The sequence below is a fragment of the Bos javanicus genome, chromosome 3 (assembly GCF_032452875.1).
Source record: "Bos javanicus breed banteng chromosome 3, ARS-OSU_banteng_1.0, whole genome shotgun sequence".
Lineage (NCBI taxonomy): Eukaryota > Metazoa > Chordata > Mammalia > Artiodactyla > Bovidae > Bos > Bos javanicus.
The window spans coordinates 84,007,558-84,032,573 of NC_083870.1; the positions used below are offsets into that span (position 1 = coordinate 84,007,558).

Consider the following 25,016-nt stretch of genomic DNA (forward strand, 5'->3'; position numbering starts at 1 on the left):
ATATTATAACTGCTGTGAAGTGAACTTAAAGTCGTTCAGCCGTGTCTGACTCTTTGCAAACCTATGGCCTGTAGCCCACCAGGCTCCTGTGTCCATGGAATTCTCCAGGCAACAATATTGGTGTGGGTTGCCACTCCCTTCTCCAGGGGATCTTCCCAACCTAGGGATGGAACCTGGGTCTCCTGCAGGCAGATTCTTTACGTTTGAGCCACCAGGAGAGTCCTAAACGTACCATACTTCTACCCAGATACTCATCCAAAAAAACACATATTAATTGCAGCTCAGATATGCAAAAAGAAACCAAAAACATTTTTAAAAGTTTAAGAGGTTAGGTTACCTTTTCTTTTTTTTCTTGGGTGTCTTGGTCCTGGTTATTGGTGATTTTTTTGGCCTTGCTATGCACACTAGGAATGACCTGCCACCACAAAGACAAGGAAGAGGGAAAGAAAGAATTTAAATGTCACAATCATTACATTGCTCCATGCATTAAAAAAAAAAAAAAGTTAAAATCCTACTTAACTATATCTCTAATTTCACCTAAAAAGTAAAGATATGAGAAGTATAGTTAAAGCAAACAACACAACTTGGGAAATCTAGCAAGTTATATAACCCAAATGTGCATGCCTGCATGTGTGTGTGTTTGTGTGCAGCAATCAAGGGACAATAAATTCACAGGCTTGTTTAGATCCAGAAAGTTAGTTCCTATGTAACATTTATTTCATTGACTACCTTATTCATCAGTGTACTCCAGCTCAAGTTTTGTTTTTTTGGTGTTTTCTTTTTTTTAAGGTTATTGTATATGTTTATTCCAGTCACCAAGGGCAGCTAACACTGAAGTGATATCACTTCAGCCCACTTATTTGAGGCTTTGATTTTACTTTTCTTCATGTAAAGAATGGATGCCTCTGTAAATGTTACTTTTTCTTTTTTACTTAACGAACTGTAAATCCTGTCAGCTGGAATGATTATGATATGTTTCTTTTCATGGATATATAACATTTCTTACTGTCAGTCATTCTTTTCATGGGATATTACATACTTCATTTCCAATTTTCTCTCCTACAAACAATCTTGCAGTAATCATTCTTATGTAATATCTCATAAAGTTTGAGTATGGTATCTAGCGCACTATGTACATTCAATAAATATTTAACCATCACTGTTAGCATATAGATAAATTATACAAAGCTATTTACACCCCTGGATAATACTTCAGTTAGAGCTGGAATTTAGGGTTATTTATCACTATCACCCTGATGCTCAGAAAAAGCACCACATAGTAGCATTCAATAAATGCTTATAAGTGAATCAAACAGTTCAATTTCATAGAAATGACTTTAATTCTTAATGATGCAAACAGCACAGATTACTTTTTGACTCATTTCTTTTTGTAAAACTACCTGTAAAATATCTTAAGAAAATACAAAATTATTTTGTATTATTAAAAGTGGTTATTTTAAAGGCTCCTCAAATAGCTAACACAAGTAATTGGCATAAAATCTGATGACAGACATGCAGATTAAAAGGAAAAATAAATCTCCTTACTCAGAAAATTAAAGGAACTGCCTCCCTAGGGATAATTTAAAAAACAAAACAAAAAAAAGCACTTTTCTCAAAAAGGCAATTTACAATTAATTCTTCTCTACTTTTAGAGTCTAAAGGAATAAATTAATTTTGGAATAAGGGAGACCATCTCAGAAATGTTTCTCTAAAGTAAAAAGTAATAGTAGTGATAAATCAATTTATATCTGTGGCTTCTTATGTGAATAGAGACTGTGCTTAATATTTATTTCTCTATTTAACACACAGGACAACCTAAGTCAGAGTTCAAAAACCAGTGGATCTACAGGTATATGTTTCTAATTCTGAAGACTTTAAAACACTTTGTCTCCCTACAAAGTCAAACACCTGCCTATACTGGACCTACTTTCTTCTATGGAAAAACAGCTAAAGTTAAGGGCAGAAGCTTTGAAATGGGATAAAAGTTAGTTGCCATTCATAAGGTTTATACTATTTGTTTTTCAAATAGAGAAATATTATTCTCTACACATATCATTAGCAAACTTTGGAAGACAAATTGCTCACCAAAAAAGACCACATCTTTATGAAAAGTAGAAGAGCACATATTTCTTATGAAAGTAAAAAATATATGACTAATACACAAAATGAACATGTCCAAAAAAATTTAGATGCCATTATGAAACAATGATATTAGGGAAATAGAAATGGAAGACAGGAAAAAAGAAAACAACACATAATAATAAATTTATGAACTGAAAGAAGGATACCAATTTTAAAAGGGTTTGGTTTTGGATATATAGAGAAAACCTTAATGCTACTGTGAAATGCAATTATAAGTAGAAAAAATTACTTTGTCATAAAAACTTTCTATTGAGATGTACAGTATAGATCATGAATTCTGCTCTCAAATAAGCATATACCAAGTAAATCTAAGTAGATATACACATTTCTTTCTAGCATGCTGAAAATGTAGTTGAGAAATTTAGGAGAAAAAGCTTAAAAAGGTAATGTGTTGCCAGTCCTCCTAAAGCACCTATTAAAAGCACAAATATTTAAAAAATTAAAACTTAAAAAAAAAAGTGCAAACATAAACACCACCACTCAATCCATCATGCTGATGAGAATTTTCATGAAGGTTTCACTGATGGCTCAGATGGTAAAGAAATCACCTGCAATGCAGGAGACTCAGGTTCCATCTCTGGGTTGGGAAGATCCCCTGGAGAAGGGAATGGCTACACACTCCAGTACCCTTGCCTGGAGAATTTCATGGAGGGAGGAGTCTGGCAAGCTATAATCCATGAGGTCTCAAAGTCACAGCTGAGCGACTAACACTTTCTTTTTCAAGGCACATTTAGACATAGGACCCTGATGGCCAAACATTAGGAAATGACTTCCTTGGAAGTTTTGAAGAATGTTTCAAAGTTTAATTAAACTGATCAAAAATGATTAAGAATTTGGCTATATTTTCTATTTCTGTGATGACCAATAATAATTGTAAGAATAAGTAAGCCAAAGATACAAAAATATGAAGCTTGATTCCTTTCATTGCCTTATTCAGGTGGAATCAACTTTGTGCTGAAAAAATGGAACAAGTAATGTTCATTAATATCATCACCATTCTTTGGCTAGAACCACAGACAGTTCAATGTTCGATGAACGTGACACTCTGTGATGCTGCCTGAGGGATAAGTGACTTGAGCATGTAATAATGCTGAAGACATTTTTCTTTTTAAGCAGTTTAAAGATATTGTACTGGTCACTCAAATGAAAACTTCCACCACAGCTCACCAACAAAGACTAGATTAAAAGCTTGGCCTTTATAGCTGACCTTATAACCTAATAAAATGCTTTGAATATTTTTTGGTGAAGCATTCACAAATGGTTGTATAAATGTATAATTTGATTGGCTCATTCTAGCTCAGAACTGTTTCTCTGGAAGTGTCATTTGGCAGGGAAAATCTGGCCAACATTCCTATTCAATTTAGTCTCCAGAAATAAAATGATGGCCTCAACAACTTTCTCAGTATCATAAGAGTTTAAGGGTGGATTCTAATAAATCCAGAATTTCAAACTGCATAAAAAAATGTGAAGACTTTATTCTGCTTCCCTCTCTCAATTAGTCTTGATGGTATAAACGTAGCATTAAGTCTGGAAGGGACCTTGCTGTGAGTACAGTGCACAGCAGAGCTGCTCATACGGGGTGAGGCTGCAGCCCCCTGGGTATGGGCAGGCTATAAGCATGCAAAAAATACACAACGATGTCCCCCGCCCCTGGGACAGCCAGACATCTGTTTACCCAGTTTGTTATACAAATATTATTTTCTGTATGCCTTGATATAAAAAAGGTTGAAAAGCACTGCATTTCAGTGGACTGAAAAGCATATTTTTAAAAACTATGCAGTTTTTCTACTGTTCAGAAGTGCCTATGTTTTGAACAGCTGTCTTCCATTATAAAATATAGAAAAGTAAACATAGCTTTTGGTTACAGGGCTTACTGGTGACATTTCTGCCTCATATTGCAATATAAAATACACATCCTGTCACTGACATCTGTGTATCAGAGTTCTAATTCCATACCAAATGAGTAGTTTATTACAGGAAAAAACTCTATGATGAAATACTGTTCTTTGTAAATTCAGAATCTCCAACAGAACATACAGTGCAACACATTTGAATTTTTACGTGCTATAATAGATACACAGGCCATTTGATAGTCCCTCTAGGATGTTTTTATAACTGACCTGCTCTGTGTTGGAAGCGTTTTATAGACAAAGTAACTAGTTCAGAAAGGTTAAGTAACTTGCCTCCAAAATAGCAAACCTGGTAAATAGGGAATCAAAGAATCGAAAATAGGTCTGTTGGACTCCATTGTACACTGGAATAACTCAAATTTGACCAGGAGATTGAAATCAGAGAAAAAAGGGAAAACTGAAGCTAATAATTAAATTTTTACAAAGCTAACTTCCTTTAAGCAATAGTAGAATAACAGTAAAAAATATGTTGGAAAATATTAACACTTGGAGGCAAAAGCTTGATCCACAGATCTATAGACTATTTGTAAACTTGTTGAATATGTAAACCAAAGCTTACTCTTGGAGTGGATGACAAGCTCTGAACGACGAACACCACAGGGTTTCCTGCATTCTTAATGGCCTCGACTGCTTCTCTGTGTGAAGCATTCTGCAAATCTACTCCAGACACCTAAAAACACAGAAGTAATTTATTTCAGTTAGCAAGGCAGCAGATCTTGTGGATAAGTTAATTCAAGTTCATGCATATTATCTAGTTATGAGAACAGCCAGAGTTGAATGAATTAGACGACAGCTAGAAAAAAATAAGACTGGCACATAAAAAGGTTTGCTGTTTTAGGAGACCATGTTTAAGAAAATTAACATCTTATCTTCAAGAAAAGTAAATAAGAAAAATATCTTAATAACAATGGCTGAGGTTAAAAATAATTATGCAAAAGTAGGTAGCCTAATCAGTAACAGAAGCTTCTGAGCTTATAATGTCACCTCTGCCACTACAAGAGGACATAATTCTGAAGGGGGGTAGGGGCTGGGGATCTCTTTGGACTCATCTTCTCTCAATTAAACTAAGAAGAAAGGTATTTTAAGCAAATTGCCCATTATCAAATTGAGTAGTTGAACATTTCTCAAATTATGTTCAAAAAAGAAGTATGAAAACACCCATGGGTTCTTTTACTAAAAGAGTTCTGCCTTCAACAAATTTGGGTAAAGTATACACATCTCATTATACAAATCTGAAAAAGCATAACTTGTGAACATGCCCATAGTCTCAAAGAGCATTCTGTTTATCAAGTGCATTTATTTAAAGGAATGAATTCTTCAAACTCATAATGTAAGGAGGCCTTGGTAAAAGTTGAGGTGGTTTCCAGTCAGAGGATAACGGCGGCAATTTGTGAATATTGTTTTGCTACAAGGGGATCAAAGAAATAGGAATGTAGGTACAGTGGAATCAAGGTTGGTTTTTGTTTTTTTAAGATGGGATATACTACAATAATGATGATACAGAGGAGAGGAAAAATGAAGGTAGAGAAGAGTGATGACTGCAGAAGCAAACCCTTGGAGACTGAAGATGGAATGACTTCTACTGCACAAGTTAGAGAGAGACTCTAGTTAGAAGAAACACAAATAGTTCATTTGTTGCAACAAGCACAGGTAGAAAAAAAGGATGTAGAAGGAGCAAGAGGAAGGTCCCTTTTGACTCCTCCTCCTTTCTCAATGAAATAAGAAATAAGGACCATCAACTGAGATTAAGACTAAGGAAGGAAGCACAGGAGGTCTGAAGGACTACTTAGAAGAATGCAACACCTTGTTAAATGCAGGACAGCAGGACAGAGTTAAGGACCCATCTGAGGGAGCAGTCATGAATTTAAAATGAGACCAGACAGTATGCATGGGGTTTTTTGTTGGTTGGTTTCTCGGCTTTTTTTTTTTTTTTTTTTTTTGCTATTTTACAACTTTTCATTCCAAAGGCTTCAGAGTGTCACAATTTCTTGTTTGTTGGTATAACTTTGTTGGTTCAAATCAAGAAAGAGATCACAAAATAAGCAAACAGTTGCACTTAACTAGGATGTGGTTGTCCCAGAAAAGCTCAATGAAAGGAAAGAAGATCAAAGGAGTTGGAAACACATGCACCGGAGTGATAGGAGGATAAGTCACTGCATCTGAGCAGAGTGAGGAGGAAAGCGAGCATGCCAGAGGCGGAGGGACAGAGAAGCGACAGCATGGAGGCAGGAGATGGGAGCCCTGTGTGTCAGAGAGATTTAAATGGAGGTGAGTCTAAAGAACACAGCAAGAGGAGAGAGCAGAAAGAGGTGATGTCAGGGAGGCAGCTGAAGCCACATCATGTAAAATCCAGAAGGCCATGGCAAGAACTCTGGCTTTTTATTCTAATAGGCATCCATGAAGATTTTAATGCTGTGAAAAGATCTTTTCCCATCTGAGTTGAGGAAGGATATGAATAATAGTAAATGAAAAAAAAAATAGAAAAAATTTGCAGTGACGATTAAAAGCTGTCACTAGTTTGATGAAGCTTCTTTCAAAAAAACCTGATCCCTGAAACATTCAACAGTAAGAAAAGTAGAGGCTATATGAGAACCACATCCTCTTCAATAATAATCAGCTTTTTTCCCCTGACAGAGATTATACAGTGTTAAATGGGAATCACTAAAGCTGAGAAGTGAGAAAAAAGTTAGAATTCTGTCATATTACAACAGAAAAATAATCTTAGTCTTTCTCAACTTTAAAATTATAACCTAAAAAATGTCCATGTACATAGATGAAGACCCATTTAATTTAATCTAAAATTAAGTTAAATTTAAACTTTCTAGTTTAAAAAGCTCTTTATACGGACCTAAACCTTTTGTGCGATTGTCTCAAGACAGAAATGAGTATTAAACTTCACTAGCAAAGCAACTAATGCTTTTCATAGAAAAAAGTAAACAAATGACTGATTATGCTTCACAGAATATATATTAGAGTTTAACATTTCAGGTCTGTTGTGAATCTGAAGAAATATAAATTATTAAATCTGAGATAAAACAATGGGTTTTTATTAGTATGTGTAAAAGTGATGATGGATTAGATGAGAGAATACTTTTTATTCACTGACAGCAGAGAAAGATGAGAAAAAATTCAAAAAGGTAAGAAAAAATGAACAATTCAATTAGAAAAAAGACAAAAGACTTGAACAAACCTCACACCAAAAAGGGTATCAGATGGCAATTAAGCACATGAAAAGTTAGGGAAACTTCAAATTAAAACAACAATGATATCATTCTGTACCTATCCAGAATGGCTAAAATGAAAAATAGTGACAATCCTAAATGCTGGTGAGGATGCAGAGAAATTGGATCACTCATAGCTGCTTGTATACAAAATGGTACAGCTATTCTGGAAAATAATTTGACAGTTTCTTAACACTAAGAAAGGAACTTAACATACAACCCAGCAATTACACTCTTGGGCATATATCCCAAAGAAATGGACACTTATTTTCACTCAGGAACTTATATACCAATGTTTATAGGGCTTATTCAGAATGGCCAAGAACTGGAAACCACCCAAACATCTTTCTGTGGGTGAATGGTTAAACTGTGGTACCTCCATACCATGGAATACCACTCATTCATAAAAAGGGATGAACTACTGACAAATTGAAAGAACTTCAAAGAAATTGCACTGAGTAAAGAAAGAATCTCAAAAAGAAACAGAATGCACAATTCCATTTATGTGACAACTGTAAAATAACACACTTATAAATACGGAAAACCAGAATAGTGGTGGGCAGAGGCTAGCGATGCGAGAGGAGGGAAGAAGAGAGGAGTGGCTATTGAGGGGCCAGACAAGGAGTCTTGTGGTGATGACTCAGCTGAGTTTCTTGACTGCTGTGGGGGTTATGCAAGGTTACGCATGTGATAAAATTGTGCAGAGCCATAAAAACACACATACATGTGGTCGTGTATATACCTGGTAAAGTCTGACTAAGGTCTGTGAATTGTGCCAATATTAGCATTTTGCTTTTGCTTTTACTGTAGTCATGTAAGATGTTAACATCGGGTGAGGCTACGTGAAGCGAGTACATAGGACTTCCTTATACATTTCTTTGCAATTTCCTATGAATTTATAACTATTTCACTATATAAAGGAAAAAAGCTAATTTTTAAACATCATCTTCTGTATTTTGTTCTAAGTGCATATGTATCAGTAATTAAAAATAAATGATTTATTAGATGAATATTATCAATTTAGATTTTAAAAAAGCAAAATCCAGTTATATGTTGTTTAAAAAATACAACTAAAACAAAATCGCAAATAAGTATGAAAATGAAAAAAAAAAAAATGTACCACACAAATGCCAAATAAAAGAAACCACACCTGCCCCAGAAGCCAGAATAACCCTTTTTAAAAATATGTACGTGTTCATAATTCTCCAATGGATTCTCACGCATTCAGAGTGGACAACCTTCTGAGCTCTCCATGATGTGGCTTCCCACTACCTTTTCTCTTTCAGCTTCTCTCTTGTTCACTCCACCTATAGTAGCAGTGCTAGACCTCCTTCTGTTCCTTGAATGCATCCAGGCAAGCTCCCACCTCAGAGCCTTTGCACTCAGTTCACTCTGTCTGGAGGCATCTTCCCCTCTGTGTCCACATTGTTCACTTGGTCATTTCCTGTATTTGTCCCAATATCATCTTCCATAACAAATCTATTGGTTGCAACTGCTGCCATCACCACTTGTCATTCCTTATTCTCCTCCCCATTATTTTTCTCCATAGCTACTTATAACAATCTAACTTTCTATATATTACTTATTCTGTGTATTGTCTATCTCCCCCACTATCATGTAAACACCATAAGAGAAGGGATTTGTGGTCATTTTCTTCATTTCTTTATCTCCAGTGGGTTTGAAGTTTTTTTTTTTTACAACTTCACAAACATAAATATAACCTCAAATTTGTACACATGGAACAATTTTATGCAATTCTTTAATCCTCACAATGATTATATGAGTTTTAAAATCTCATTTCTGTTTTGTTCGGAAACTGAAAATAAAATATATTTCATAATTTGTCCAAGAATAGAAAACAAACAGGACAATCTAGACTTCACTCCATGATCTCCAGAGCACTTTTCACTCTGTCAGAGATAAAACACCAAAGCTGATGTTTAGTACCATAAACCATGAGTCGAGGACAAGCAGATTCTGGGGTTAAAGATATTCAGTATGGTGTCATCCAATAAACCCAATGCAAAGAAATGTATCAGATCTAGACCTCTCAGTGCCTGTGATGTATCCTTAAAACTCCACTCTGCAAAGCCTGCCATGTGTAAAGGATGGATTCCAACAACCTTGGAGTCTTCCACTTTCAAGGTCAACTCTGGGAGGACAGCCGAGCTACCCCACTGCCATATACAATTCAAAGTTTGTTAAAGACTGTGGGAGAAGTGTGAGGCCCACCTTCCGCCTCATTCTGTCAACTTGTGAAATTTGATGCTTTTTGTTTTATCATTTTAAGGGCTTTGCTAGTGGCTTAGATGGTAAAGAATCCACCTGCAATGCAGGACATCTGGGTTCAATTCCTGGGTCAGGAAGATCCCCCGGAGAAAGGAATGGCAACCCACTCCAGTATTCTTGCCTGGAGAATTCCATGGACAGAGGAGCCTGATGGGTTACAGTTCATGGGGTGGCAAAGAATCGGACATGACTGAGCGACTAACACTACTACTACAGTTCAACTTTAGAATCTCACAAAATTGTGTAAACCTACAAATGAAGGCATCTGAATAAAATATACCAACGATACACACATATTTACTGTTTCACAGTACATTTCAAACAAAAACAAAAATTTAACATTATTTACCTCAAGTATTTTATCCCCAGTTTTAAGAGCATTTGTTTTTCCTGCCGGACTGTCTTCCAAAACTTGTTTAATAAATATACCTTTAAGCTCCTCTCCATTCTTTAAACGTTTTATGACAGTTTGTCCACCAACAATACTAATACCAAGAGATACATCTGGTTCCCTAAAAATCTCAACGCTGTAAAAACAAACAAGAAAACAGAATTCACCCATGAACAAGGTAATTTGTTGTATCGTCATTGTGTTCAACGTGTATATCCTTGTGGCTCATTTTATATAAATACATTTTCACAAATGTTATAGAAGTTATACCTAGTTCCTAAATTGTTAAGAATCTATCACTTCTATAGAATGGGATTAAATTCTATTAGATTCTTATGAATCAATTTTATGGTATATGTAACAGTTTAAATTCTGAAGATGATTTCTAAGACAACAAATACAACTCTTAATATTGAGAAATTTAGCTAGATCTTAATAACCCTATCTCCCACCACCATATATTTTCTGATGAGTCCTTTTCATCTGCATCATATGTAACATTAGCAAAGAACGAATTGAAGAAATAACAAATGAGTGAAAAAAATCAAGAAAGTCACATGTATCATTTTGGCAAAAAAGCACAGACCTTCAGAACTGGAGAAGGAAATGGCAACCCGCTCCAGAACTCTTGCCTGGAAAATCCCATGGAGGGAGGAGCATGGTAGGCTACAGTCCATGGGGTCACAAAGAGTTGGACACGACTGAGCGACTTCACTTTTTTTTCTTTCTTTCACAATAAAATAAATTTGTCACTGACACACTCACTGCCCATACTGCTATTCCTAGTCAGCCAGGCTAGCCTGTGGTTCTTCAAGCAGAGGACAGATTTTATTGCTCCAGAGGCTGGAAAGGTTTTCTTTTCTTCCTACCTCCACATCATTTCCATAAAGTATGGAATAAAACTTGTCCCTCAAAATACTGTGAATTTTGTTCAAACTGCACAGACATGGCCAATAATTAACTCCAAAAAGTAGCTCAGAAAACAGTTAAGAGTTTTTAAGACAAAACTCAAAAGTGCAAAAAAAAACCAATGTGAGTGACATGGTAGAATTAATAATGAGTAAAGATAGAAAGGGCAGCTAATGGAAGACTTTTATAATCTTAATAAAGTGCAGCCCTGGTTACTACATAAAACAATGAGAGTATCCACAGGAGGATGGGCCCAGCACACTCTGTTAGTGCAAATAAGACACAAACTTGGATTAACATAAGAGGAGGAGGGGGCTATGTCACAGAAGCCTCAACTATTGCTCTGGTTTGTTTAAAAGAAGAAAAAGAGCTTTACTGCCTTCAAGACAGCCCTAGCTGCCTTGCTTAGTGGTACAGTGAGAAAGTACACTGAGTCCCTCATAGATGGACATCTGTAAGCTCCTTTCTCTGAAAAAGTATGACAATGGTTTTCCTAATATTGGTTATAGTCATTTCGCCTGGCTAAAACCCTCTAGGTAAGACAAAGCACAACTACAGTTTAGGCCAATGTCCACGTGCACTATGGCAATCATTAGAGAACGACTGACACTATTAAACTGAAGAAAAGAGCAACCAATTGCACTGTCCTATTGAGAAAGCCAATCATGTTATCAACCTACATTCTTGGTGGTCCCCAGTGACTGAAGTTTGGAGTTTCTTCTCCTTCACCTTCTTCTCTCTCAGGTAATTCACTGAGGAGAAAGAAAGGAAAAAAAAAAAAAACATACACACATGTAACTTATATTATTAAAGGGTCTTAAAAAGTTTTATATTATACAATCTATATTCAGTTTAAAAGTTCTTAATTTCTAAGCTTTAAAAATATTTACATCAATAGCTAACTATCCATACGAAGATATATTGCTTAAATGTTCAAATTAATAAATATCCACCCAGAACCAGAAAATCACTGATTATAAACACTTTCATTGGTGACACTATAGATGCTACTTTCTAAAAATCTTTGTTCAAATTTGTATGATTTTACATTTGTTTTTCTATCAACACTTAAATATTATAAAATATATTTCTTAAAACTTGGTGTGACTGACGAGCTAACAATCTAGTCTAACCTGACACAAACAACTGAAATGACTAAATAGTCAGGAAACATGATTGCTCTCTAGATTTTTTTGTCTCTCTAACCCTAAATAATGTCCCCGTCATTTGTATTCTGTGCATATGTTGTGTATTTCCACAGTTTACAGTTTGTGTATTTTTCAGTTTACAGAAAGATTTGTTAAACAATACAATCCTCTCACCTACCACCATCACACTTCCACCCATCAAATTATGTTAATATGGAACTGCCTAGCGGGATGCTGAATTATAGAATAGTTATAAAGGTAATGCTAATAGGGTAAAGGCACTATCATCTACGACCTGGAAAAGGAGTCAGGATTTCTAAGCTCCAGTCTAACCTGTACCACAAAATAGGCACGTGCCTTTGAACCATCAAATAAATAACATATACTGCCCATCATATTACTCTATATAAAAATGTAGGTACTACTTCTTCCATTTCATTTTCACAAAAACCCCTGTGAAATAAGCACAGCAGGTCATATTACTATATTTTCCACTTGAGGCTCAGAGAATGCTCAGATGTAATACATAACCTCTCCACAGTATCCAAATCTTTTTTTCAGCATGGAGTTTCAATGCTCCATTTTCCTCTGAATTCTCAAATAAGTCCTATCAAAAGTACGAAACTTCAGCTACTTGTCACTCTACAATTTTCTAGGATACAATGGTTTAAGGGTGATTGAAAAGAGAAAGTGAAAGGATCTAAACAATCTGAAAATCAGTTAAAGAACTGAGATCATTAAGGATCACTAACGTCTCACCCACTGCAGACAATCTTCTTCCCTTAGCCAGTCTACTTTTTATGATTAAAAGCATTCATAAAATTCAAGGAAAACACCTTGGCACATAATTGCTGGTTACTTATCTAATGCCCTCTCTCCCATCTTCCTTACCAATATAACACCCCTTTACTCCAGGTGGCACTATGCTCAGCTTTAAAAAACATTTTCTGGACTTCCTCTTAGCTAATGGTAGCTGTGTGCAAGAGCTCTGATCAGCAACAAGGAAGCCAAAGTCCTTGGGTGAGACTTGCAGGAAAACTCATAAAGTGGAGGGAGAATCAGCTTACAGGAACCTTTTGCTCTATGCTCTTTCCCTTCTTGCCTAGAAGGCAGGGGTGATTATTGGCGATGGAACACCCATCTTAAAATCGTGAAGACACAGTGAGGACTGAAGCAATACACTGATGACAGCACAGCAGAAAGGAAGAAGGTGTCCACGGCCCTGACAGGACTTCTTCAGGACTCCTTTACATGAAAGAAATCAAGCCCCAGTTGAGTAAAGCCACACTAACAGCTGTGGGGGGAGGCGTGTGGGAATAAAGAGGGAGGTTCAGTTTATAAGCAGCTGAATGCAATCACTGAATGATATACCCATGATTCCACCAATTTAAGTCTTCATTTTATCATGTCATATTATTATTTTTTGCACATGTACATATACGTTCATTGGATAGTGGTAATCATAGCATAAACTTTCATATTTTGATTATCCCATAACAGCAACAAGGATTAAATGAAATATTACTGGCATTTAACTGAAGCTCCACCAATATCCATCTCCCTTAAATTTTTTCACTTGAATTTATATTCAGGTATACACAGTAGCTTGCCAGGCTCTTCTGTCCATGGGATTCTCCAGGCAAGAAAACTGGAGTGGGGTGTCATTTCCTTCTCTAAAACAACCATGTATTTAGAGTTAGAACTTTCCACCCCACCCCCACCTCTGGAAAGGGGCTAGAAGTGAGTTCAATCACCAATGGCCAATGATGTAATCAATCATGCCTGCATAATGCAGCCTCCATAAACCTCTCCCCACCTCCGAACAACAGGGTTGAGAGAGCCTGCAGGTTGGAGAACACATTGAAGTGCTGGGAAGGTGATGTGCCCCAAGAGAGCCTGGATGCTCTCGCATCCCACACACTCCCTTCCTCGACTTATGCATCTCTTCCATTTGGCTATTCCGGAGTCATATCCTTTACAACAAAGCAGTAATAGTGAAGCACTTCCCTAAGTTCTATAAGCCATGCTAGCAAATTATTGAACCTCAGGAAGGTGATATGAGGACCCCCAACTCATAGTCAGTTGGTCAGAAGTAGAATTCGCAACCTGGAATCTGTGCCTGGCTTCTGAAGTTGGGACAGTCTTATGGGACTGAGCCCTTAACCTGTAGGGGCTGTACTAACTCTGCAGTTAATGTCAGAACTGAAATGAATTGTAGGACACATTGTCCAAAGAATCAGAAAATTGGTTGGTGGGTGAAGGAAAAAATTCACACATTTTGTGGGTAAGAAACAGTTCATGAAATATATTAAGAAAAAAATGTACATATTTTTATTATGGCACATACATAATATCATTATAAGAATTAAATTCTTTTTTTTTGAATTATTCAAAATAGCCAGGCCAATATCTTTATTGATTTGGAAACATGTTAATAACAATTTTCTGAGTGGGAAAACAAAATTATAAAATTATGAAGTATAATCCTAATTTCTTTATTTTATTTTATTTTATTTTTAAACTTTACAATATTGTATTAGTTTTGCCAAATTTCGAAATGAATCCGCCACAGGTATACCTGTGTTCCTCATCCTGAACCCTCCTCCCTCCTCCCTCCCCATACCCTCCCTCTGGGTCGTCCCAGTGCACCAGCCCCAAGCATCCAGTATCGTGCATCAAACCTGGACTGGCGACTCGGTTCATACATGATATTATACATGTTTCAATGCCAAGAATTAAATTCTTAAATTTAAAATTACCTACGATAGAATGAAAGTCAAGTTTTCACATTGGTATGGGCTATATGCTTTTCTTTTTAAAAAAATAAAAAATATCCTAAACTGCTGACTTTCACATATAATATTAAATGAAGGGAGAAAAATGTTATCTAAAATATGGAAAGTTTTAGTTTTCTTTAAGAAAATCTGTAACAAAAGGATTATTCCATTAGATAGACTTTTTCAAAGTATATTATTATTTTTCAGGAAATTGATGAACATATTCTACACACTATTTCATACCTAAAGAGAGATAAAACTTTCAAAACCATAGTGTGATTAGTTTTAGAAAGTAAGTCACAGGAGATGAGCAACCATCCAAAATAATGCAGTCACTTTACACTGATGAATGCATATACCTTTTAACTCAAATGAAAATTTAATGGAGAAAGTAAAATACTTTTACTGCACATATTAAGATGCAAATTTGCCCAAATGTACTTGAATCTTTCACAAGAGAATTCTAAACTCTAATTTTATAATTTACACTTTGATTAAACGTGGTCAATAGCTCAATCAGTTAGAATCTCAAATCTTAAAATAATTGAACTTTTGCCTTTTACATTTAATCAGAGTTTTATAACCACTTTTTCCCTAAACGAATTAACCATCTAATAGAAATAATGCTTTTTATTTCAGTCCTTTATAACAAATGCCCAAAGTTATCATTCTTTACAGATTTGGGAGGAAAGATAAAGTGCCCCATTAATGAACAAGTGAATATTAATAGTAAAACTTCATCATAAGACACAATGTCTTTGAGATTAAAATTTTCTACGTCATACCAAAATCAGATGAATCCAGATAGCCAAGGTGACCTTTCCTTTTTAATATATCTTTTTTTCACATAAAAATTCTGTATACTAAGCCATATAAGGGTCAAACAAACTCAGCACCCCAAAATGATGTAAGCAGGAAGAGATACAATTGTGGCTAAGTTATCTCGAGATTTCTTTTTGCTTTTAAAATATAGACTCTATATGGCAATTTTCTGTGCACACTAGAGGGAATACGAGCTTCTGGAGCCAGGCAGAACAGGCACTGATGTTTTCCAAACTAGTAGGGTTAATTACACAAATATAACACTATGACCTTGAAGTTATAAGCAAATTATTACCTGATACCAGTATACATAAAGAATTAGTCATTACTATACATGAAAGTTTAAAATGACACAGACATGGTACTCAGTAAAAAAGCCAGATAACAAAAAAGTACCTATTGTATGATTTACATGAGTTCTAGAATGGAAAAAATAATTTACAGTATTAGAAGTCAGAAGCAGAGAACTTTCTGGGTGGATGGAACCGTTTAATATCTTGATTGGAGTACTGATAACATGAATGTATGTGTGTGTGTGTGTGTATGTGTGTATGTGTGTGTGTGTATGTATAAAAGTTGCTCAGTTGCATCCGACTCTACGATCCCAGGGACTATAGCCCACCAAGCTCCTCTATCCATGGAATTCTCCAGGCAAGAATACTGGAGTGGGTTGTCATTCTCTTCTCCAGGGGATCTTCCTGACCCAGGAATCCAACCCAAGTCTCTTGCATTATAGGCAGTTTCTTTACCATCTGAGCCACCATTATGCATTTATCAAAATTAAGAAAATTGTTTCATAAAATTGCATTTAAGACTTTTGTTAAGAAACAAACGTTCAACTCATAAAGGGTAAGTCACTTCCTTAGGTCTTTCCCTTTTTTGACCTTCTATACAGCCTGCATTAGCAATGAAATATCTAATTATATTTCCAAAAGCATTAGTGTAATACTCCTGTGTGTCTCTTGTCCTAATTTCTCACACTCATCTTCACCTTCAGTGTGGACCACAGCTGCAACATTATAAACTCCTTGGAAACTTCCCTTTTATCCTTCCAAGTCAAACATTCCAGAGTAGTCCTCTCTCACGTCCACGTATTTATTCTCTCCTTTACCCTTAGTCCTCTACCAATATTCTTAATCTACACATAATTTTTGGCAGTGGAACTCAAAGGTAAACCTATCAGAAACTCACCATTTACTTAAAAGGCACTAAATGCCAAGCAGTGTTGGGGACTTAAAATATAACATTAACTCTTTTAATCCTTTCCCCAGCTATGACACTCAGTCTCCTATTTCACTTCCTACTAGTCATAACAAAGTATCCAATATCTGAAAGTATTTCTTTTCATTTGCATCCTATTATACACACAGGGCTTCCCTGGTAGCTCAGCTGGTAAAGAATCTTCCTGCAATGCAGGAGACCTCAATTTGATTCCTGGGTCAGGAAAATACCCTGGAGAAGGGAATGGCTACCCACTCCAGGGTTCTTGCCTGGAGAATCCTCATGGACGGAGGAACCTGGTGGGCTGCCGTCTATGGGGTCACACAGAGTCAGACATGACTGAAGCGACTTAGCAGCAGCAGCAGCACAGTACTATACTGCACATCTCCTATTAGTTTTAGAAGGTCATGTCCCCCACTAATGGGCACACTCATGTCTTTAGGCAGCAAGTGATGACAGAGTTGAATTAGAAAAAGACTGAAGCCAGGTGAATTCTGAAAACATCATCTCAAGGAACTTTATGAAGAAGAATACTCAGAACAAGATCACTTAGATTCCTTTCAGAGTTTCCACACTCAGTCTACCCACCATTCTTCCTTCCTAGAGATCTTCACTTTCAGTGTGCATCTGACCTCTTAATATTAGTCCTGGAGGCGAAGAGAAGTTAGCTTATGCAAGAGCACAGTGAATACTAACAAAATAGCTCTGCTGAGTCCTATGCAAAAATTAATGCAAAGAAACTGTTAAGTAGCATTTAGCACTAGCTGACACCCTGATGATCTGAAAAACAATATTCTGAAAGGAATCTGTGCATTACTCAGGAAGTCTTCTGAGTAGCAATAAATATTCATCTACAGACCTAACTCCATGGGTCATACCCTGAAAGATTAAAAGGGGTAGTATGATTTACAGGAACACTTCTGGACCTGCTGAGACTGAAATATATACACTGGATCTATGACAGCGAGCCAAAAAAAAAAAAAACATTCAAATGCAAGACTGATCTCCCAAGACAAAGGTTAGGCTGAAGCCCTTAAATGCCTGTGCCAATACAAGAAATCAGCTTGTCAAAGTGCTCACATTAGGAGTAAAGTGGACCTCTTCTCCCTGAAACTGGGAGAACTGAGTAAGATACAACTGATGGAATGCTCCATCTTCTGCACAAGGAAGGAGGGGTGGGTTTGGAAATTTGTTTAAATCTCTTCCAATTTACACTTACAATTCTATAACATGAAAAGCAGCTTCCATTCTGAATTCTTTGGCCAGAGTCCATTATTAACACTCAGCACAAGAGAAATTTAAAAAACGGAAATGTCTCTGAAAAGTAATTTGACCACATAAAAAAAGTTGAAACATATTCCTAACTCTTCCAGTACTTCCACTGCTAGGCATCTCTCCTCAAGAAACAAACTCATGATTGTTTAACACTCTCTTCCCTTGGGAACTGGTTAGATCCCTTGCACTAGGACCCTGGGCCTGTCAGCTCCTCCCCTGTACACACTGGTCCAGATCTGTTGAGTAAAAAGTCACCAATTTCTCCAACTAGTTGGGCTTACCAGTCTTTCTTTTCCAATCAAACATAAGCTATGCAGAAGGCCAGACAACTTTTTATTGTTTCTATCTAAAACTCTAGGCAAAGGTCACAGATCACTGAACAGAGAAGTGACGCTGTCTGAGACACTTCATATAACAAGACAAAATCTTTCTTGGACTAAAATTTAAATAAAAGCATTAAGATTCTTTTCCCATGTAAGTTATCGTAGAACATTCAGTGGAGTTCCCTGTGCTACTCAGTAGGTCCCCATAGTTATGTGTTCTATAGAGAGTAGTATGCATGTACATTAATCCCAGTCTCCCAATGTATCACTGCCCCCCGCCACACTTCCCCTTTGGTAACCATTAGTTTGATTTCGAGATCTGTGAGTCTGTTTCTGTTCTGTAAATAAGTTCACTTATATCATTTTATCATTTATATAATTCTTTTAGATTTCACATGTAAGTGCTATCATATGATATTTGTGTCTATCTGACTTGCCTCACTTAGCATGATACATGTATATGCATAATGATTCACTGTGCTGTACACCTGAAACTAACACAGCACTGTAGGTGAACTATATTCAAATATAAATAGGTAAATAACAGCATTAAGGCCATTTAATCCTACCCTATTTCTCATCCCTGGTATATTTTGCAATCCCTCCAACTCTTTGATTTGCTTCTGCCATCCTATACTCACAGTGCTACACTGCCCTGGTTTTTCTTTCAGCTGTGCTTCTGTTCCCATACCCCACTGCCAAGGCCCACTCAGCCAAACTACCCGTCACACTCCACAAAATCTGCTTCAATTGTAAAGAAACCGCCCACAACCTAACTTCCTCCCTCAGTGTTCTCTCAGCCTCCTCTGCTCGTCAGCGGCTCTGCTTCTCAGCCACAGATACCACACTTGAGAGGGCGATGTTCATTCTCTCACTCCCTGGGAAGCTGGGAAAAGGGAATCAGGATTTCCCTAATTCCTCCTCACCACTAGGTCTTTGCCCTCCTACTCTTGTTTCAAAAGCTAAGCTCTGTTATGACACCTCTCCTTCTATGGTCCACTTGACTAGCACCCCATCATTTTGAGTAAATAAACTTTCTTCTAAATGACAAAAAACCAAAAAAACCCAAGGCCATAGGCTAAAAACTTTTTCAGGTTCCAGTTCTCAAGGAACTAACAATACCTGTATTTGTGCTTTCCTTTCACTCTTGGCAACTGAGTCCATGGAGAATACGAGCTTCCTCCTACCAGATATGAAAGGTTAATCTCTCTAGGTGCCATGTCCTCCTCTCCCTCCACCCTCTCCAGGGACTATATTTAATCACCCACTTTCTAGCATCTACATATTCCTTTTCTGGATCTTTCACACTTACAATCTGTGTGTGTGTGTGTGTGTGTGTGTGTGTGTGTGTTCTGGATCTTTCACATTTACAGTCTGTGTGTGTGTGTATACATATATACATCCCCTTGCCCCAGTCCTACAATGCCCTCCAGTTGTCTAGGTAACATGCATTCTTTCTGCCTCTTTTCATGATCAGGTTTCTCAAAACACTAGTCTACTCTTACTTTATCCAGTTTCTGACTTCTGTTCAATTCTCAACCCACTACTCTGATTTCCACTCTAATGAAACTGTTCTTAGCTTACCAAGGGCATCCATGTGATCAAGTCCCAGGAAAACTTCCATTTTATCTACCATGACCTCTCTCTGTAGTATGTAACAATAGTCTGTAATGATGCTTTTGTTCAAATGCTCTCTTTCCTTGGTTTCTATATCAACCTCCAGCTCATCAGTTTCCTTCTACCTTTTGTTCCCTCCACTTCACTGTTTTCTTCCTCCATTCATGCCCTTAATCTTGCTGCTCTGCAGGATGCCAATGTTGGCCCTGTTCTATTATCACTTGAGCCTCCCCTGGATGACTATTCAAATCCAGGAGTTTCACCTTCACTTGATCTTGTTCCCCAAGTATCCACATCAGGATAGACCTCAACACTAATCCTTGGAGACATGTATTTAATTAACTCCATCTCACTTCATCATTCTATGGATACTTGAACCCCCAACATGTCCCAAACTGAACTCATCATTTTCCTTTCAAACTGTTCATGCTCCTATAATCTTATGCCAAAGAATTAATGGTCCTGCTAGCCATCTAGTTGCTCCATTCAGAAACACAGGTCATCTCCTTTTCCTTCTCACTTCCCATATGTTATCAGCCAACAATCCCTGTAGCCCCTCCAACTCTTAAGTCCAAGCCTTCCTCAATTTGCCCTTGTGTATTTCTTGCTTGAGTTGTTAAATTCTTAATTAACCTCCATTATCTGCAAGGAGATCCAACCAGTCCATTCTGAAGGAGATCAGCCCTGGGATTTCTTTGGAAGGAATGATGCTAAAGCTGAAACTCCAGTACTTTGGCCACCTCATGCGAAGAGTTGACTCATTGGAAAAGACTCTGATGCTGGGAGGGATTGGGGGCAGGAGGAGAAGGGGACAACAGAGGATGAGATGGCTGGATGGCATCACTGACTTGATGGATGTGAGTCTCAGTGAACTCCGGGAGTTGGTGATGGACAGGGAGGCCTGGCGTGCTGCGATTCATGGGGTCACAGAGTCAGACACAACTGAGCGACTGAACTGAATTTGCACACAACTGAGAGAATACAAAATTATATATATGGTACAATTTTAAGCGTGGGAAATTCTCATAGTAATCATTTAATATGGTGGGCTTTATTCAAAATATTTTTCTGCACTTTACAAATGTTCCACCATAAACATGACCTGTTGTTGTTTTTAATAGAAGCCAAAAGAAAGCTACTTTAAAATGTAAAAATGCAGAGGAATAATATCATACCATGCATCAGTGGTATATCTAGAAGACAACATTCCTGCATATGCTGAAACTTTGGAAACAGCTTGAGTCCTGGAGAGTTGATATAGAGGCAAGTCTTCTTGCTCCCTTCTCTGAGCCACAACAGGAAGTTCAACAAGCAAGCCAGGACCCTGCACATCATTTGGAATCATCATGCCTAAAGAGCAAAACCAGATGTTGGTGAGCACAGGATACATTCATTCATTCTTCATTCATTCAACAGAGTTATGGATATCTACACGGGCAGGCCCCTTTCAGGTAGAAGACTTATTTATACTAAACTAAATAAGCAAAGTATTTAACATGTCAGATGGTGGCAGTGCTATGGTAAAAAAAATTCTGCAAGGAAGGGAAATAGGGATTGCTCAGTGGAAGAGGGTTACAATGTTAAGCATGGCTTTAGTGAAAAGATATTATGTTAGCAATATGAATCTTTTATCAAAAGAATCTTTCTTATAAGTCAGAAAGAGAAAGACAAATACTGTATGGTATTACTCATATGTGGAATCTAAAAAAAACAACAAACTAACAAATAAAACAAAAGCAATGCAGATTCACAGATACAGAGAACAAATTAGTGGTTACCAGTGGGGAGAGGGAAGCAGGGAGAAGCGATACAGGGAGCTGGAGGGGAAAAGGGTCAGTATTGGATTATGTGAAACTTTTTTAAAATGTAAAGGGTTGTAGAATTTAAAGAATCTTTCAATTAAAAAAAAGAAACTAATCTCCTTTACGATGGAGATTATCTCCTTATCTTACTATAAATTTTCCTTCATCAATCTAGGCTGTCTCAATTACAGACACAGTAACATTTCACTAACTTAAAAAAAAAAAAAACTACACAGAAAAACAAATAATCAAATGAAAACACATTTTTGAAGGGGCTTTGTTTATAAATTTCAAAATTCTTTTACATTTGTTATCTTATTTAATTCTCACATTAAACTAGTTACAAGAGATACTAGCAATCATATTTTATAGATGGGGAATTCCAGGCTGAGGAATTTTGCCAATTAGAATGTGTGAATTTACCTAACATGTCATCTGTGTCACTTTCCTATTACAGAAAAAAGGAATAACTAGGGCAGGGCTGTGCACGCAGTCTTATGGTACATGTTTAGAGAGCTGCATGCAGGCTGGCATAAACCCATTCATCGCTCTTAGGATACACCTCAGTATCCATTACATCTAATCCATTATAAATTCCCAGCCAATCTTTTTTCATTGTGTTATACAAATATAAAAAATGATGTATCAAATGCCTCCCCTAAATCCATACATTTATAGTGTATTTTGGAAACTTGGCTTATCAGAAAATTAAAATTGATCACTAGGAGATATACTCCTCTAAAACTTCTCCTATAAGCATCACTTAAACTTTCCGTTTCTTCATATTGAACAGATTTTCTAGTAAACTCACTTGTACTTCTGCTTTTTATCTTGTCTAGACACTTTGAGTCAGGATCTGATCAGTTGGTAACACTGATTAATACAGTATAGGAAATACAGCAGAGAATCTGAAGCAGGGGGTGAAAGTAACTGTAACACTCAGGTGGTATTAAAGGAAGTCTCAGGTGCCTCTCCCCCATCACCAGGCACCCTCAGCCCATCCCCTGGGCCCACATTCACACATGCAGTCAAATCCATAGATGTGCACCACTGCTCTAGCTCCCTGTGTCTACCTCCTCCCCTAAGGAGGGACTGGATGGGATGGAGATTCTGCAGATATGGCCCAAAATGAGAGTTGAAAAAACACAGAACTGACTCTATTTGCAGAGCTAATTCCCATCCAGCTACACTGGTAAAGCAGCCTATTAAATTACAGCACTGAATTTCATAGGATGCTGCAGTTTGTTTAAAACTTTCACTACCTGCTCCACACAGGGCTGCCCATACCCTTTGCCCTCTCCTCCTCCTTAGCAGTGCTCAGGTACACATCTCTCCCCTCTCACCATGCTTGACACAGGCGACTTAACAGACCCGCTTGTCAGGTGCACCATGGTATCTGGGAGCCCATAAAATAAATCATATCCTTTGGGGCCTATGTGGTTGTTAGGTAACAGCCACAACAGGAAAACACAGTTAGGAAAACAGGAAAGTTAAAAAAAAAAAAAATTCTCTGGATAAACGGCAGTTAATGCTACCAGAAGAATGGGAGTAATTTCAAAAAGGTCTATACTTAGTGAGGTGCAAGAAGAGAAAGATAAACAAAATAAAGGCAAGAAGAATCTGTGCAGAAAAGGGGTTGCTGTACAACTTAGCAACCAGACAAGAAAAAAATAGGGAACTGGCATACTGATAAATCATGCTAGAACCAGCATGCTGTTAAATCCCCACACAGGAGCAGCATATCACCTTCTCGTGCAAGAAATAGTCCTTGAGCACCCACTATGGTAACATAATGAGATATAAGCCTTGCCCTCCAGAAGCTTATTGTAAGAGACCAATATGTAAATTCGCAAGTGTACCTGACTCTGGGTGCAATGACAGAAATTCATCCAGGCTCACTGGAGGCCCATTTTAGGTAGGGCCAATCAGACTGGGAAATACAACTACTTTCTGTCTTTGAGGATACCTGATATTAGAGCTGACTCACTGGAAATGACCCTGATGCTGGGAAAGACTGAGGGCAGGAAGAGAAGGGGGTGACAGAGTATGGGATGGTTGGATGGCATCAACACACATGAATTTGAGCAAACTCTGGGAGACGGTGAAGGACAGGGAAGCCTGGCGTCCTGCAGTCCATGGGGTCCCAAAGAGTCGGACATGACTTAATGACTGAACAACAACAATTTTAGATTAAGTACAGGGTGAAGAATAGCCCTTTACATACAGGTTTTCAAAAATAACTTTTAATTTAACTGCTCATAAGTAACTCTTAAAATCTCTGTAGTTAAAGGGCTACAGATTTGAAAAAGGCCTTATAGAACACTTAGCCCAACTGCACCATTTTACAGCTGCGGAAATGGGGAAGCTTGGAGAAGGGGGTGGTTTGCCTGGTGACATAGCAGATTAACGGCTTAGTACTGAGGGACCTGGGAATGAAACTGTACTGACTCTGTATCAATAATTTCTCAGTTCACCCATGGTTAGCATTAATCCAAGTATTTGCACCTGTCACAGCATTCTGGAAGCTCTCAAAAATTTTTTTGCTATGAATGCTCAAAAATAAATTCACTGATAGTTGAAAATTTTTCCAAAACACATGTGGTTATGAACACTTTCCTAGTGAGGACAGGCCTAAGGTATACAAATGTAGCTAAATACCTAAAGCTATAATCTCCAAAAATAGAATCCAAGTACCTTGCTAAATATTAGATTAAGGCAGTACAGTAGTTTGATTGATGGTTCACCTGGATATCTATATCTGCCATAGAACCTATAAATGAAGCCTTACATGGAGAAAAGGGCTTTGCAAATGTAACTAAATTAAGCATCTTGAGATGAGACAATCCAAGCAGGCCTTAAATCCAACAACAGGTGTCCTTATAAGAGACAAAAGAAGAGAAGACATGGAGAAGAGGAGAGGACCACATGAGGACAGAGGCAGAGATTAGAATGAAACAGTCACAAGCCAAAAGATGCTGGAGTCACCTGAAGCTGGACAGGGAAAAGAACAGATTCTTCCCAAGGCCTTCAGAAGTAGCACAGCATATTAATTTAGGACTTGCTGCTGCCAAGTTGCTTCAGCCGTGTCCGACTCTGTGAGACCCCATAGACAGCAGCCCACCAGGCTCCACCGTCCCTGGGATTCTCCAGGCAAGAACCCTGGAGTGGG

At 37.4% G+C, this 25,016-nt stretch overlaps 1 protein-coding gene across 4 annotated transcripts in view; it reads right to left on the reverse strand.

Moving 5' to 3' along the window:
- PATJ (PATJ crumbs cell polarity complex component) overlaps window positions 1–25,016 on the reverse strand; it is a 389,489-nt gene that overhangs the window by 239,418 nt on the left and 125,055 nt on the right. For all 4 annotated transcript variants that reach the window (XM_061411765.1, XM_061411766.1, XM_061411764.1 and 1 more), the window contains exons 22-26: window positions 21,221–21,395; window positions 11,543–11,614; window positions 9,912–10,089; window positions 4,612–4,722; window positions 338–415 (exon numbers count right to left, since the gene is read on the reverse strand). In XM_061411765.1, coding sequence (XP_061267749.1) covers window positions 338–415; window positions 4,612–4,722; window positions 9,912–10,089; window positions 11,543–11,614; window positions 21,221–21,395 — 614 coding nt within the window. The remainder of the gene's footprint in view (window positions 1–337; window positions 416–4,611; window positions 4,723–9,911; window positions 10,090–11,542; window positions 11,615–21,220; window positions 21,396–25,016) is intronic.